At 41.5% G+C, this 17,762-nt stretch overlaps 1 protein-coding gene across 3 annotated transcripts in view; it reads right to left on the bottom strand.

Annotated features, from left to right (window-relative positions):
- Positions 1-17,762, bottom strand: part of ERBB4 (erb-b2 receptor tyrosine kinase 4) — a 638,473-nt gene that overhangs the window by 201,690 nt on the left and 419,021 nt on the right. For all 3 annotated transcript variants that reach the window (XM_056350326.1, XM_056350324.1, XM_056350325.1), the window contains exon 4: positions 16,848-16,982. In XM_056350326.1, the coding sequence (XP_056206301.1) occupies positions 16,848-16,982 (135 nt within the window). The remainder of the gene's footprint in view (positions 1-16,847; positions 16,983-17,762) is intronic.

The raw sequence follows: 17,762 nt of genomic DNA, 5'->3' as shown, positions 1-17,762 counted from the left end.
GGTCTTCATTATGGACTCCGGTACAGAGTATCATCATTGTAATGTCCAAGGTAGAGTTTTATTTGTGGGAGATGCTTCTGCTCCCCCAGCTGGGGAAAGTCACTAGCAGAAATTGTTTGCTCACTAGCTTGGGAAAGACCAAGGTTACTTCATCCTTGTGCTTTCCTGAGAACTGAGAAGGGCTTTCCTTGAGCTCCAGACTGACTTTATTATTTCAGGAACAGTAAAACCGCAAAGGATTAAGTTACTGACAAGACAAGAAAAATGAAGTCCTCCTCTTAGCTCTAAGCTCAGTGTAGTACAGAGAAGAAACTCTGCTTCTTCCCCATCAGCTATGCGAGCTGCCTCCAGCAGGCCTCTCTCAGTAGGAAAAGGAAAGCAGAATTAAGAAAAGAAATGGTCCCACTTTGCACAAAGCTTGCATTTACAGATGGTTTCTATGAGGTTAATAAATCATTAATAAATGTTGGCATATCTGCAACACACTGATATTGAAGTGCGAATAAACACAGCCAGAATAAAGTGGCTTTGATGGTTACAGGCCACAGTTATAAGCAGCCTCTTTACTTATCTAACAGTCTAAAATAATTGATTAACTATCAAAACACCCATAAATCATTTATTAGCTTCTGTAAGCTACTTACAAACTCATCCTTCATCTAAAAAATTCAATCCTGCAAAAATGCTAGAGATGCCATATAGATGTTTCTAGAGATAACTAGCCCAAAGGTCCAAGAAGTACCATGTATACTCTGCGGTAAATGTCCCAGTCTCTTCTTTCCATTGCTTAGATGGGACAGAAGGTTTAAAAATATGCCTGCATGTTGTTTTTCTAGGCAGCTAAACTCCTTAATGTATGAAGAGATAACAAAATCAAAATACAATTCAAAGACAGCAGCACAGCATTAACAAGAATTAAAGATACTATTGTTGTGATTGATTGTTCTGCATTTATCAGGCTGTAATGCTTTCCATGTCCCTGGCTGACTGTTCCTTTTGTCACACATTCATTCACTCACACTTCTTTGTTAAGTAAAAATAATTTTGCATTTTCTACCCGCCCTGTGCTAGCCTTCAGATCTCTTCTGCTGATTTGAAAGTTAATTACCTAACAGAGACTCACACTTTTCAGGATTTCCTTTCTTTATGGTGGGACAGACACATGCCACAAGAGAAAGTAAAACTTTCTATAAAAGAAGAAAACATTTTATAGAAATATCTAGAGTTCATTTCTTCTCTGTAGCAGCATTATGGGATACAGAAATCTAAGGGTCAGTTCCTCTACTGCTATCAAATTACGTCACTTTACTGATGCTAGATGAGTTCTTGGGATGTATCACCAAATAGTTTTTCAACATGGGATTAGTCCCATAAAAATTAGGCTTTTCTTTAACAAGCTGTACCTGAACTGGTATTGTTACTTTCATTGTGGTAAACGGCAGAACTTCAGCTGACCTTTCTGCCTCCTATCTATATTGTTTCTACCCCATATTCTCCGTGCCCAATAGAGGTACCCTGCCCAAACATTAATGGGATCCCTTTACAGTGAAAACTCACACAGTATTCATCCATGAAGAAACCTTACACTGTGGAAAAGCACAGCATCTTTTGTGGATGCTATGACCATCCACGAGTCAGTTTTCTAGCCCCCACCCCCTAACTGTCAAGTGCGTGCATCCAGTATACAGGGACCACTGGGGGTCAATAAACAGTGAAAGCAAACTCCCTCTAATGATTGCTTCCAATAGGGCCTTCCAAGTCTGCCATTCAACGCCTCTATCTTCCTCTCATCTTCCTTTGGCAGATAAGAAGAGAGATGCACACAAATGAAGAGGGACTCAGGCACAGGCAGCTGAAAAGAAAGTGGCACGGGAAATAGATCTGGGAAATGAAAACAGTCCAAGAGATATGCCCTGAAAGACAGGCACCGAAAGAGATACGAGGACAGTGCGAGAGAGAGTGGGGAGAGGAAACAGATAAAACTGAACCAGCACTGAAGAAAACAAAAACTGAATACCAAAAGGGAATGCATTTTCTTGAGTAATGTAGGATGGAGACAACCCTCGTGTGCACACAGGGACCAGGGATCTGTTGAGAACTGTGAAATTACAGAGTATCACCAGATACGCTGGTGGTAGACAGTTTTGATTTTAAGAGAGATTGGCCACCAGAGGTAAAGGAATAAATGGAAAGTCAAGAAGAGCATGTCAGCAGCACTGAACGGGCTCAGGCTGGTGGATTCATATCTACTGCTGACAGCTCTGAGCTGATAGGAAGCTCACTGTAACGTTACTTCAGCTGCTACAGAAAAATGTCTTCAGGCCACAGTAATGACTACAGAAAGGGACCTTAGGGGGGTAATGAAGACACTGGTTATTTTTCTCTGCCTGGAATAGACAGCACTGCTAAGGCTGTATGACTCGTTGTATTAATTGGGGGTTTAGTCATCCACATAAAATGAAAAACTTCACATATGACATAGTCTAAAACTTTGCACTGATTAAGCAATTAGGAGCTATTAATTATCACTGCTTATAGCTGTTAGCACAGAGCAATGTAAGTGAATTCCCCCCACTGTGGTGGTGAATTAGTTCCAATCAGCATCAAATCCCTTTCTGACTACACACACACACAGGGATCCTGAGCAAATGGGGAGATACAGCTGCAAGGCTAAAAGGATAGGTCGAGTCATACCTGCTGCTTGGCAGGCTCATCGAGAACAAGCCCTCAGAAATATTTCCTTATAATCCTCATTGTTAACAAAATATATCCCCCCTCTGCCCCCAGTAAGCCATAGACAATCACCCATCACACATTTGCTTCTGAAGAGCAGAGCAGCTTGGTCCCTGTCTAACAGGGGTCTACAACAGGGTCAAAATGAAACTCCCTCCCTCATATGGACAATCCTCAAAGCACAGAGATCACAACCACTCCAGACCCCTTCAAAATACAGGGCTAGCTCTTATTTTTCATCTTCTCTGTGCAGAAGGAGAGGGTGACGTTCCACCATCTGTAGAGGTTAACACTCAACTAGGATGTGGGGTTATGCATCCCTCTTTCTCCTTCGGTTACTGTGATGAAGACTCTCACCTCCCAGGACAGCAACCCAAGAAACAGTCTCCAGGCTGTTCTCTGGAAGGGGAGAGCACAGAGCAGGCAGCCATCCCTCCTGATGACACAGGGAGCTCATTGGCCCTAAAGGGAGAGAGCTGGACACAGCACGTAACCATTCTTGGGTTCTTGCCCCACAGCTCAGTAGTTCCGATCACTGGAGGTCATTTAAGTATCAGTCCATGTCCCTAGGACTATTTCGGTATCTCATGTGATGATTACTTAACACACAGAATTCCAAAAGAAGGAGTAGAGAAGACCCCAACTCAGACCAGCCTGAGGCAGTTTCCACCGGGAGGTGGGAGATCAGAGGTACAGATGTGAATGCCTTCAGGAAAGGTAGGAAACTGAACCTGCTCCCTCACATCCTGGGGGGCCACTAAGCTGTTAATGTATTTCATAAAAGGAGAGAAAAGTCCTTCTTACTGAGGAAATTTCAGGGTGAGCAGAAGACAGGTCTGTGAGAGGAAGGCAGCAGGCAAGTAGGCACTGCAGATTCCCAGCAGAGACCATAAAACCCCAACTTCTATGCCTTTATATTAATTTCAGCATTTCCCTCCGGTTTGCTCTTGGCAGGTACTATTTTGGTTGGCTCCCTCCTCTGCATGGGAGTGTCCATAAGTGCATGAATTTCTAAGAAGCAGCCACTGTGATGCCTAACACTGTGACACCCACACCCTTCCTTGCCTCAGATCAAATCCTTTGCTGTGGGGGTGGTGAGACGCTGGCCCAGGCTGCCCAGGGCAGCTGTGGCTGCCCCATCCCTGGCAGTGTTCAAGGCCAGGTTGGACGGGGCTGTGAGCAACCTGGGCTGGTGGAAGGTGTCCCTGTCCGTGGCAGGAGGGTTGGAACTAGATGAGTTTTACTACATGATCTTTAAGCTCCTTTCCAACTCAAACCATTCTATGATTCTGTGACACCACGCATTAGCTCTCAGCCCAGGTGCTTTTTATTCTGGCTCACAGCAACAAGTGCTTCTGTTTGTGGTGAGACAACACATGAAATTAAAATCCACAATAAGCCGAGTATCAGTGACTCCTACTGAACACAGCAATCAGATGTGCACCCATATCAGTGCCTGTAATAAATTTTGAGCCAGGTATCTGTCCGTAGGTTCAACAGCAGACTTACTGCCCAATGCATAATTGTGGCTGAGAACTGAAGGATGCAGATAGGGGTTTCTTTTTTGTACACCATGTATAACACTAGGTGAGAAATCTCTGCACTGTTAGAGAAATTTTTCAAAGGAGGTTCTCAACAAACTCCAAGACACACTGAAAAGTAAGTGCCAAAGCTGGGGGTGTTTTTGTGCTTATTTAGTGCCAACGCCTCCACCCCTCAAACAGATAAAGTCAGTCAATACCACATAAGTCAAAATAATGTCATGTAATAATGTTCCTGTATTGCTGCCAAAGCAGTAATAAAGTTCCAACAGAGGGACATACAGTTTTCATTTTTTAAACAAAGTAATAACCTCAAAGAAAGGAAATGAGAAGTTGAAACTGAAGTGGCTTTTAAAATTAATTTCACTTTTTCTCAATGCCATGAAATATTCCTAGAGTCCAGCTGAGTGCAGTTAGGTGTGCCAACGTTTTAACCAACTTTTGACTCAATTAGGTAGAAATACTAGAAAGGAACTCCCTGTTCCTGTGAAATCTGGAGTCCAGTTTTAGACAGACTTTGGATAAGTATCATAATATGCTTATTCAAATGTAATTGCTTATTCAAAATGTATCTCTGGCTATTCAAACCAAACCTGGTTATTACAAAACAATACCTGGACAACAGAAGACCGTCCTCTGTTTGAAAACAATGCTCGGGCAGATACTCTGATATTTAGTTTCAGTGTTTGCTATATACAAATACTCAATGAAAATGATCATACAAACAAACTTCAGGCTGCTATTTCCTGGGTAATCTTTAGCTATCAGAGATCTGCACAGAGGTGCTGCTGTGGATGTTCTGTGACTATCATGTAGGCATAATATGATGAATTCAGTATGTAGTAATTTGTATAAAACCACTTGAAAACCCTGGATTAAGTATCTTACTCTGCAAATGTTCTCAACATTTCCCCTATGCCAGAACACTTCGCTGATGATGGCTTTTATGAGTTTTTGAAAGTAAATTACAAGTTCCTACAAGAGGACCAGAAAGAAGACTTTGAGATGTGAAAGCTCCTTTGAATACTAGCCCAGGTAGATATGAATACGGAGATCCTACAGACCGGGACAGAAACTGTGAGAGACTGCAGGAGCATAAAATACACTCTGCTTTGCTTTGCTACTTCTTACATCTTACACCTCGCTTAGCAGACAGAAACTTCCATTCTAGTTACTCAGCTTCTTAAGAAGCCACAGGAGCACTGTCCTCTTCTTTGCAGGAGGTAGAAGGGATCAGAGAGAAGCCCTCAAAACAGGTCTGGGTTTGAGCAGAGCAGTGGCCAGAGTTCTTTAGCTAGGCTGTCCATCAAAGTGGGACAGGAACTGTAGTGACAGTTCTGAGAATTTCTGCCAAAACAGGCACATGTAACATAATCCTTAACAAAATGCAGATATTATAGCAATAAAGGCTTGGGCTGGTTTTGTGGTTTATGCATGCAATGGAACAGTCTGTTGGGAGAAGCCCATCATGATGCCAGCTGGCTAGTCCCAACATTGCACCCACCCAGTGCCACTGAGCAATACACCTACCCTCGTGGCCTCTGCAGCAGCAGCAACCAAGCCCACTATGAGCTGAAGGCTGGGACGTGCATCTTACAGATCTAACAACAGACAACTTCAAAAGGGTGGGAGGCACATAGCAGCTTCAAGAACCAGTAGATGCAATTAAGCGGAGGATTTTATAGTCTTTCTTTTCTTCCTCCTTCCCTAAGCAGCTCTTCAAAGGCTGCTAGCTAGGACAGCTGGAGCTTGCTGTGAAAGACCAATTCCACCCCACCACCCACTCACTCACTACAAATCTGCCAATTACCATTCAATTAGACTATTTTAAATATTCAGAGTATTTGGGGTTTATTTCCTACTTTGAAGAAACACTGGTGCTTGTGATAAAGCAAGCTGTTTATAATGGAAAGGGATGCTTTCATTTAAACTGAAAGTCTCTGCCTTGTGCAATACACTGCTTCAAGGCCAATCTGCTTACAAACAGGTGGTATACAGTAATACAGTGTATACACACAGGTTGCCATTAAAAGATAAGCATTTACCAACAGTTGCCACATGCTACTATGTGGAGCACTACTTAAATTCTATAGCTACAGAACTGGTACCACTGTAATATTTTTATACATCAGCATGGTAAACTGTGCCACTTTCATCCTGTAACTGCTATAAGAAAGCAGGAAGATAGTCAATAAAACAACTCAGCACTTGGGCAGGGAGGGTGTTGGTTTGGGGGTTGGTTATTTTTTGTTTATCTTTTGGAAAGAATGTATTTTTCACCACAAAGAGATACCCATGTCAGAGGTTCTTCAGAAATGGTTAATGCTAGCTTTCTCACTGCCCTCCTTTCTGTGTCCACAACTCCTGAAGATCCCCAGCTTTGCAGCAGTTCTCTTACTAGATCCCTGGATTGGGCTCTGGCAGCCTAAGGAGTTCTGTCCGTCATGGCTTTATTTATTTGCATTGGCTAGGTATACTTGTGTTTGTTACTTACTTTTTATTCAGTGCACTCAATTGTTAGGGGCATCGCATTTCCATTAAAGGCTACATCTGCCTGCCTTTCAAATCTGTTTCAAGGGCATTTGCCAGCTGACAAATCCCTTCTGAAAATGCTGGCTGAAAGTATTTATTGGGAAGCTAAACTGATTCCCTTTATTCAAAACACACTGTTCTGGGTTAAGGAAAAACTACAGGCAACTTCAGTCAGTTATGGTTGCCATACTAATGCAAAACAAGTTCATTATATCACTGGATTTCATGTATTCCTCCATCCTCAGATGCATATGCCTGGCAAAAAAAATATTCTTTAAAATCAGTTTCTTCTCTTAACTATATTTTGGTCTTTCAATTTCAGGAAAATAAATAAATTCTGTCCTGACTAAAGATTACTTAATGGTAGGAAAAGCAACCTCCACATATGCTGAACAAACGGTGGTTGTGAGACTTTCTGGCTGTCTATATTCAGCTCTGATAGAAATTTTCTTTCCAACAGATACCCATGAAACTGTAACTGCTGCTATAATGCAGTGCTGCAGGCCCTTGAAGTGTGTTCCACATGGAAGGAGCTTTCACAAAACGGTTTAGCTATTTGTGGCTTTTTATCAAAAAGAACAGGTTCTCCTCCTGGCTTTGCCACGGTGACACCAGTGGCAGGGAACATATTCTGTATCGAGACCACCTGTCTGCAGAGGCTCCGTTTGCTGGTCTCCAAACATACATTTAAAATGTTAATTGAACTTCAAGTAATAACCTCAATGAAAGGTTATAATTTAACAAACTCTGCAATAACAAATGTCTTAAGGGTATACTTTCTGGAACACCATTTTCTCCATAGGTCGCTCCCAATTTAGATGTTCACCAGAAATGATATGCTAGCTATTCTGAAAGTTGGCTTTAAGCATGAATTAGTCACTTCCCTCTTTTCTTTTCACCAGCATGCATAAATATACTTCTGTTACTCTGGCCTTCTGTAGAGCAAAATCTTTATGCTTTGAAAAAGCACAAAATATCTTGCAGGAATAACTGGACAAAATGCAATTCTCTCACCTGTGTCTTGGTCCTGAGGGCTGTGGGTTTGATTTACACGTATTCATTATTTACACTTAATTGTCTCCTGTTACAGGAGCATCCGCTGATTTCAAGGAACATGTTCCTTGTACTTACATTTACACTGCATTCAAGTCTCCCGAATCTTTACTAATTAACAGTATTTTTACCCCTGAGAGAAAGGACTCCATCCTCTCTCCCGCTTTGATCCAAGACCCCCCACTTCACCAGTATGGCTTCCCAATGGTAGCAGGATCGAACCTGTATAACAGTCAGTTTTGGATGGTTCAGATGGAAACACTGGTGTGCACATGTGTATCATTTTATACAAGTTAGCCATAGTGTAACTGAGAGCTGGTGGAAGGTTGGGACTTTTGGTAAAAATGGCAAGGATCTGAGGAACGCCTATTCTTCATAACTATCACGTAATTACTTCAGAATTAAATACTCAATGGTTTGCCCTGGCTATAAATTTCCAGATAAGTCACTATGTATAAAAATGATCCTTTTCTAATATTCCAACTACTGGTACAAAAAATGAGTTACTGTGCTCTGTGAAGAATTACAAGGTCACTACTGAACATTAAATTCATGGGCTGGCTACCTATCAGTCCTCATTCTGCAGCTGCAACAAACGGCCATACACAAATTCACCTACATCCCTTGCCAGCAACGCCAAACACAGACTGTTAACACCCAATGGAGAACAAAGTTTATCACATACAAAATTCCATGCAAATACCAACTTAGTCTTTTTCTGAAACACACTACAAGAATATAAAATGTATGCTGAAAGGGATGCACAGGTATCCACATCGCTGATTTTCCTCTATACCAATTAAAAAAAAATAAAGTAAGGCAGGCTTTTACCCTTAAACTAGTCTGACATGAAGAGACATCTCTACTAAACTATGTTTCTCTACCAAATCAGTCCCATTTCTGCAATATTTTTTAAAAGTATCTTTTTAGAAACTATGTTACTCCTTTTGCTAGCATGTGGAAAACTTGCAGTAGAACATGGCCCCGCAATCTCTTATCAGGGCAGATGGGGTAGCAGGCCAACCTAAACAAAGCAACACACAAAGACAGTGTAACAACAGAACATGAACAAAGGAGAAAAAACCCCAAAACCAACCACCCAAAAGGATAAGGATATGGAACTCACATCACCCAAATACAGAGTATACAGAGATCAGCATGTCAAAGGGAGCTTGTAATGCTTACAAACACAAAGTGCACTCAGGTAAGGTCAATCACAGCCTGGATTGTCTGCACCAGGAGAACACAGAGCTGACTGCATAAGCAACTGTGCAGCTGGCTGGTCCATTTTCTGTTCCTTTAATTAAAATGCAAAGCACTGGCTAAATGGTAAACATTTAATTAGATTTGTCTCTATGTTTCAATATTAATAAAACACATGAAAAATGCATTAAGAGCCAGCTAATTGGAGCCTCTCCAAAAGTAGCTGTAAATGAGCAATTATAATACAATTGGGGTGTGGTTCCCCAGGGATCGTCACAGGACTGATGCTCTTTAATATTCCAGCCAAAGGTTTAGAAATTATTAAAAAATCCCAAGCAATAAAACACACAGATGACAGCAAGACTGAAATCCCAGCAAATTACAGTGAAGAGCAGCCAGTATTAAAAGAGTGAGCCAGGCTGCAGGTAAGCTGGAGTAACTCACACCAAATGTCTTTTATACAGCCAAACATAAGATTGCATCTTTTGGAATAAAGCATACAGGCTACATTTTCTGGAAAACAGGGAGTCTCTGAAACATGCAGATCTCAGAACTGCCTGAATACCAGGTTCCTCATGTGAAGCTGAAACACAAAGCACACAGTTTTACTTCTACAGGATACTGGTTAAATCAGTAACAAAATATATTTTATACACACTTTGGTTTCCGCCTTCTGAAAGCACATTGAAAAATACAGGTATTTTACATTGGTGAGCAGCTAAAATTATTCTGGGGTTGGAAAGAAATTCCAGATGTGAGTACCTCTATCTGTTTAGCTTATGAAAAAAAAAAAAAAGACCAGGAGGCAAGCTGATTACACGGTACATGCCATTTCTGCAGGGAGAAAATTCTGGCTATGAGACAGCTATTTGAGCTAGCTGGAGAAGGTGTAAGATGCAACAACACCTGCAATTTAAAACTGGGGTCAAACTAGAAATAAAGGCAGGTAGTATTATTTCTTTTAATACTAGGGAAGTAACTAGCTTCTTGAGGCAGAGATGCACTTCTGCAAAGCTTTAGACCAGTGCCAGGAGAGTGTACTGAGGGACCAAAGTCCCGCATGTACCCATTCAGTGGCTGCAGGAGCTCCAGCCATGCTGAGGGCTGGGGCTCCTTCTGAAACTCAAAGCCAGGTTGGAAGATATGCTGTGGTTAGGAAAGTTACGGAGTTCAGAGCCAAGAAAGAAGATGATACTTTAGTGCCTCCGCATAAATGAGATCAGAGGTGAAGATGTTTCAAGGTTTCTTTTGCCCTTGAAAAATCTGTGGATCAATAGGTAAAAAAGAGGGAAGACATTTTAAAGCTATGTTTCCCTTGAATACATCACGGGATTTATTGAATCATAGGTACACTGCTGAAGACCAAGCCTTTTCTTCCTATGTGTCATGTAACAATGTAGGAGTACTTCTGCACAGCTCAGAATTTGGGTGTTTTTACATTACCGGGTGCAATTAGATACAAAGCAATGACAGAGGAGTACTATGTTATGAATAGCAACTAACTGAATTTGTTCTGCTTGAAAAAATGTTTTGCCAAAATATACCACTTTTTTCACAGCTGACAGGGGCTCAGTTGAAAAGCCAAGTGAAGTCAAGGGAAATTTTTCCACAGAGCTCACTGTACTTCAGAGTCTGAGCTGAAATTCAGTCCAGAATACCTTAAAATGGGCTTAATTTTCAGAGTTCACTTTTCACAGCTCTGGGAACATGCCAACATGCAGTCCTGCATTTTTCTTGAACACTTTTTTGAAAAGCAGCATTATTTTTTCAAAATTGAAAATGAAAAGAGATTTTTAAAAATATTTATTACCCACACAGATACAAACTCCATCATGCACATGCATCCATATAGTTTCAGTATTTTAAATGCATTATTGATTTCCTTGAACCTATGTTATTAGCTATGCAAGCAATCTCAATGCAATAATTCAAACCCTTCAGGCTTTTCTGTGAAACAGAATCTCCAAGTCAAGCTCCATTGAAAATTCTGATTTAATAATACAGTCCTTGTAAAGTCCTGCAAAAGAGCTCACCTGGCACAACCTGGGGTTAGTCTAGTTCCTGCTAACGACAAAACCAAGGAGAACATGGAGGACACTGAACAACTTTCACTGCACTTTCCCTAAAGCTCGTCAGAAAGTAGTCGTCTACCAGTCTAGAAGCATTGTAGGCAAGAAGTTTAATCCTTATTTCCTAGTTTATTTCTTGCACCATCGCTGGGAACTGCACCTTAGGTTCCTAGCTCTGAAGGGCAGAGCTCTAGTCCTTCAGTTAAGGGACTAAATTGCACAAGTAGATGTGGTAACAGGGGAATATGCTCTTGCAAGGTGTGGCTTTAGTGTCCTTGGTTAATGCCTGAATTCATAGCTTACTTTTGGAAGGAAAGAAAACAGATTTGCAGCACTGCAGAAACAAATTCAGCAACATATACCTAAAGGGAAACTTTTCTTACTTAGACAGTTAAACACAATTGAGATTCCCACTGCAAGGTGCCCAGCTTAAAATCCCCAGGCTGATAGCACTGATTTCAGGTAAATGGAAGAGAAGGTTCTGCTTTCAGATTACAATTAATTTTAAAAGCTTCAGCTACAAGATACCAGTACGGGAAGGTTCTTCAAACAGTAGGTACCAGTACTACTTTATCGTACAAGTCAAAATGTCAGGCACAACGGTGTATGTCCTTGGAGAGTTGAAGCATGCGTGGTCTCTAGCACAACATTTGTTTATTGCATTTTGGCAGTACACGCTGAGCTCTGTGCCAGCAGCCACTGGCTGTATTCATCTCCACAGTAAGACTGTGCAATTCTGAGGCCTCTAACATGAGCTTTTCTGCATGCATTTGATCAGAACATGAAGCAATGGGTAGAATGCATTTCAGGCTAAAGAAAAAAGAGAAAAGGAGAACCAGCACTTAAGATTCATACGTCTGCAGTATTTCTATCATAGTGGTTAAGATGCCATGGTCTTTTCGACTGGCTTCTTAACACTGATGTGACAATGAAAGCCTGCAAAGAAGAGAATCGGAAAAGCTTTATTCCCAGAGTTCACTGGCTGTATTCTCTTCTGTCCACAACTGAAGTAAATGAAGGGGATTGCCAGAGTTGGCGGATCCAAGGTATGAAACAAGCACAGAGGCAGGGGACTGATTTTATTTCAAACCATCTTCATTTCACTCCGCCCTTTTGTCTTCCTCCTCTGCTGATTGCCTTGGAGCAGTGGGGAGGGTTGCAAGCGAAATTACCCCTGAAGTGGGACCATTATCAGCCCCCCTTCTGTCTGGCTGGGGAAGAGAGCAGCACTGGCAGCTTGCACCACTGGCTCCCTCATGAGGGAAGACAAACGATGAGCACAGCTGAGTCCCGAGCATGCACACATGCAGATACAGAGGTGCTCCCAGTACAACAGTGGATTTCTATCATCCTGCTGGAGTCTACTCTGGCATCAGCCAAATCCCAGTAAGCACTGGGCTCTTCTCTGAAGGTGGGCCCTTATTCTTTCAGACACTTAGACGACTTGGGGCAGATTTGCTGTCTGTTACTGATGGTTGGAAACAATGCAAGCGATGCCAAATCACCAAACTAGGGATTAGGCTTTAGGACCTGCTGGAATGATGATGTATCTGATTCTGACACTTGTGGCAGTTCACAGCCTTTGTCCCCGAAATATTCTCTGCCAAGAATCCCTACTGAGGTGGTCACAGTGAAACAGCCCTAACAATTCCTGAGGCATAAGCTACCCTCCAGTCCTGCCAGTCACGGCTAAACATGGCACATATGCCAATGCACCTACCCAGGTCTTACATGATCACACATTTATGCAGACTTTCCTAAATCACTACTAGTATGGGCTTTGTTGAGCTTGACACACAAGGTTTGGTTGGTTTACATTCTTAGATTGATGCAGCCTTTTTGACAGACCTTCTTCCTCTCCTGTAAAGGTTTTTAGATAAGCAGTAAAACCCACTCATTCTTTTCAAGACACTTGGCATGGAAAGTCCCAGAGGGCTTTACTTGACATCTCTTGCACTTAGGATATAGTTGGTAATGCCAAGCAATGTGTACTTACTCAGTTCCAATGGACTTAGACAAGATTTTCATTTGATAGGAGGTACCTAAGGCTTCAGGCAATTTAATAGAGTCATGTAAAATAAACAGTAAATATGTATACATGCCGGATTCAAAAAAGCATGAGTCACAGTCTATGCAGACATATACAAAGTACCAAAGACTTTGTAATGCACTAAGCATCACCTGCAGCAGTGCAGTGGACAAGCACCCACACTGCCTAGCAGATTATGAGAAGTGAGCTAAATTTAAGAAGCTTATACCTAATTTATTGACAATCTATAATGATTTCCATTCTAGGGTTATAATGAAATGTTCATTTCTCCAAGTCCTTTCTGCACCAGTACAAATAACTTAATTCTTTCATAAATTACCAGTGTAGAACATTCCCTTTGTCCTACCTCTTGACAGGTAGTAATAAGGTTCCACATTTGAGGGACTTCACTGGAAGGCTTTATACATATATATATATATATAAAAAAATATGGAGACCAGCGACAAGTGGTGTTCCTCTGGGGTTGGCACTGGGACTGGTGCTGTTCAACATCTCGGTTGGTGACATGGACACTGTAATTGGGTGCACCCTCAGCAAGTTTGCTGATGACACCAAGCTGTGTGGTGCGGTCAACACGCCTCCGGGAAGGGATGTCATCCAGAGGGACCTTGACAGGCTTGAGAGGTGGGCCTGTGTGAACCTCATGAAGTTAAACAAGGCCAAGTGCAAAGTCCTGTACGTGGGTTGGGGCAATCCCAAGCACAAATACAAGCTGCACAGAGAATGCAATGAGAGCAGCCCTGAGGAGAAAGATTTGGGGGTGCTGGTGCATGAGAAACTCAACAGGGCCCAACAATGTGCACTTGCAGCCCAGAAAGCCAGCCATATCCTGGGCTGCACCAAAAGAAGCGTGGCCAGCTGGCTGAGGGAGGTGATTCTCCCCCTTTGCTCTTGTGAGACCTCACCTGGAGCACTGTATTCAGCTCTGGAGCCCCCAATATAAGAAGGACATGGACCTGTTGGAGTAAGTTGAGGGGAGGGCCAGGAAGATGCTCAGAGGGCTGGAGCACCTCTCCTTTGAAGACAGGCTGAGAGAACTGGGGATCTTCAGCCTGGAGAAGAGAAGGCTCCGGGGAGACCTTATAGCAGCGTTCCAGTATCTAAAGGGGGCCTACAAGAAAGCTGGCGATGGACCTTTTACAAGGGCATGTAGTGACAGGACAAGGGGCAATGGTTTTAAGCTGAAAGAGAGTAGACTTAGATATTAGGAAGACATTCTTTACTGTGTGAGGGTGGTGAGGCACTGGCCCAGGCTGCCCAGAGCAGCTGTGGCTGCCCCATCCCTGGCAGTGTTCAAGGCCAGGTTGGACGGGGCTTTCAGCAACCTGGTCTAATGGAAGGTTCCCTGCCCATGGCAGGAGGTTGGAGCTAGATGATCTTTAAGGTCCCTTCCAACCCAAACCATTCTATGATTACATATAAATATATATATATACACACCTATGTGTGTGCATGTGTGTGTAATACATGTGCTCAAACACAGATGGACAGCTATTTAATTTTAGGCTATTTTAAACTGTGATTTCTCTATCTGAATTCTTTGTTTCCCAAAGCCTGAAAACCCTTGTTAAAACCATTTTAGCCATTTGTTGGCTTTCTGGATAACGGGGTTTAGATTTTCACCTATGTAAGTTGTGAATACAGAAATGGTTTGTATTAGCTAATTTAATCAAATTTACAGGACTCGTGAATAGTACTGATATGGAATCCAGTCTCATGGAGAAGACAACATGTTTATTTAATTAAATACTCTTCTCCATCCCAAGTAAGGAAAAATACAGTAAAATTTTGGTGGCTATCTTAACGAAGCTGCCTTGGTACATAGCTCTCAATCAACTTTGAAATAATGCTGCTTCTCAGCCTGATCAAGCACAAATTGTTCCTTCTCTATGTTTCAAAACAACTCAAAAGGAATGAAAAATCTTTTTAAAAAACTGAGCTTAAGTACATGCATTCTTTCATCTTGCTGTGGGAGCTAATATTTTCCTTTACTTTCAGGGTGTGATTCCAAAGTACTCTGCACAGATCTTGTTCTGATTCCTCTGGAGTCACCACTAAAACTTTCATTAGCTCAGAAAGATAGTTAGTATTCATGTTAGTTGCTTTTCTAAAAGAGCTTATTACCTTGGTGTTGCAGAAGCAACAAGGTGTCTTGAAGAACTGGCAAAGGTTAAAAGAAAACCCAATAACTGAACAAAACAAAGTAACAACTGAATCTTTTGCTTGTTGAAGTAATGACTCATAAAGGGGTACAGGCATTCCCTAACCTTCAAAGGTTTTATCAGTTCTGCTCAGAACTGATCATCAGCAGGGATGAGGCTTTTTAATATGCAAATAAGACAATTGGCTGCATTACAGCTATATCAGGTTTCCAGGCAGAAGAGATGAACTTCAGCTCCAGAGCCCAGAGATCGAGGAGCAGCAGAGTTTGGCAGACTCCTGGAGGAAGCTGTATCTCAGGTAGCTGTGCTCTGGTTTTCAGGGTAGCAGGTGAGGTATACAAAAGCAGGTCAGCCTTATATAAAATCCATATATAAAATACCACAAAGTACTTGGTTAAAAACAAGCTGCTGCTTAGAAATTATGGGAAGTCATCAAACGGTCTTTACACAGGATCTATCTTTTCCCCCACCTGAATTCCCAACATACAACTGAAGAACTGAGGTTGTTTCTTGGCTGTAGTGGTAGCTAAAGAGGTAATCAGTCATTTCATATATCCTTGAGGGACAACTTAAGATACTGTAAGCAATCCAGAACATCCCTGTATCTGCAATGTTAGAACACTAAGTCTGCTATAGGGTCACTTCTGACGTCAGATATAAACTTCTTCCGAGCCTGTACCTGAATTTTGATGTTGATACATCTTGAGGTTACTGTTTAATAGCATAGTATTAGATTTGAATGCATTTTACTGTATTACAGAATATCTTGCCTAAACGCCTTATATCACTGTCACTACCATCCAGTAGAAACCATTATTGCTGCAAGAATCATGGAAATACTACTGAAGGTGAGTAACTCTAGGGAAGGGAAATAAAGAAATGGATCAGATTAATCAAAGTACACAGATACTCCAAGTTTGAAGTCAAGAGCATTAAAATAGAACATATTGAAAACAGAGAAATATTAGCTATATTGTGAAGAGCTCCCCACCCTCTGCAAATTCTCTTCCTTCACAGATACACACAAGACAACAGGATAACTTTTTCTTTGAGATTCATTTGTCATTTAAAGTCAGAATATCCATGAGCTTGTACCATAATTACGGCAGCAGCTAATTATGATGCCGCAGACAGACCACTGTGACTCAAGGACCAGCCTGAGCAGCAGGAACAAATGCAAAGCAAACAGTAACGTCTGCGCTTCCACAGCAGCACAGTGGCTTTAGCAATAAATAGAAAAAAGAATACGCAGAAGAGAGAAAACAGTTGAGAGAAAATTCAGAAAATGTGTGATGTTCACAAATGCTCTGTGTAGAAAAGGTGTTTTTAAACTAGACTAAGTATTTCTACAAGCAGCGTACAAACTTTGAAGATGCAGTGAAGAATGCAGGGAAAATTTACAAACACAATTCTCCATAACAGAGGATCAGGGAAAACTTGTGGTTGCATTTATACTGCTGCATGCTGAGCAGATGACAAGCCTAAGAATAAAACCAGTACTTACATCCTGAGCTGCCATTCGTTGGAACCAAAGTGAAGTTGGAGGCCCAGGGGTTACGCACGATATCCTGCCAATGAATGGTGTCTGCGAAGCAAAGGAATTTGTTCTGGCCAACATACACCCCTCCATTCAGTATTTCTGCATAAAACAACAAGAGAACATACTTGTAAGACTTTAAATATACGGCTGATTACATCTACTGCTGCTTTGTGTACTGGTGTGAGAGGGCATGAAATTTAAATGCAAAAAATTCTCATTTGATCTCACTTAATACTCTGAAAACCGGAGGGCAAGTAGCTTACAGTATTTGTAAACAGGAACTATTTATTTATATGCAGAAGAAACCTGATGGAAACAGCCACACAGCAACTAGATGAAGTTACTGGGTTTACCTGTTGCTCCAGTGCAACCAAGTATGGAACAGTACTGTTATTTGTGGGTAAAATATCCTTCAAGACTTAAATGACTTTAAAAACACAATCAACCACACGATGATGTATTTCATTAATACACATGAATGCTTAAAATATACAATAAACTAACGTGCTCCACTGGGGTAGGAATTTTCTGAGACTACAGTATATGAGAAGGGTCCAGTCATCACGATGTCTGGAAAAGCGTGTTTTCTGATCAGACTGTGTTGCTGTTGTATCATGACCCAAAATACCCAAGTATCTATGATCCAATTCTCAAATACTATGATCCAAAACTACCATTAACATGCCTTGCTGGAAGCTTTGCATTGAAAGGAGACTGTTTCTGAGCAGATGAAAGTAGTTTTTTGTATCTGTTTTTAAATTTTCATGTTTATATCAGTGTTTTTAAAAAAATGGCTTGTTGCCCTGTCTCTAAAGACTTGATTTCTCAAATCTCAACATGAAAATGATCTTACAGCTGTTGGTTGTAGCACCAGGGTTT

Source organism: Falco biarmicus, chromosome 8 (assembly GCF_023638135.1).
Source record: "Falco biarmicus isolate bFalBia1 chromosome 8, bFalBia1.pri, whole genome shotgun sequence".
In the NCBI taxonomy this organism is placed as follows: Eukaryota; Metazoa; Chordata; class Aves; order Falconiformes; family Falconidae; genus Falco; species Falco biarmicus.
Note: the sequence above shows the minus strand (reverse complement) of the source record. Positions and strands in the feature narration are given on the sequence as shown.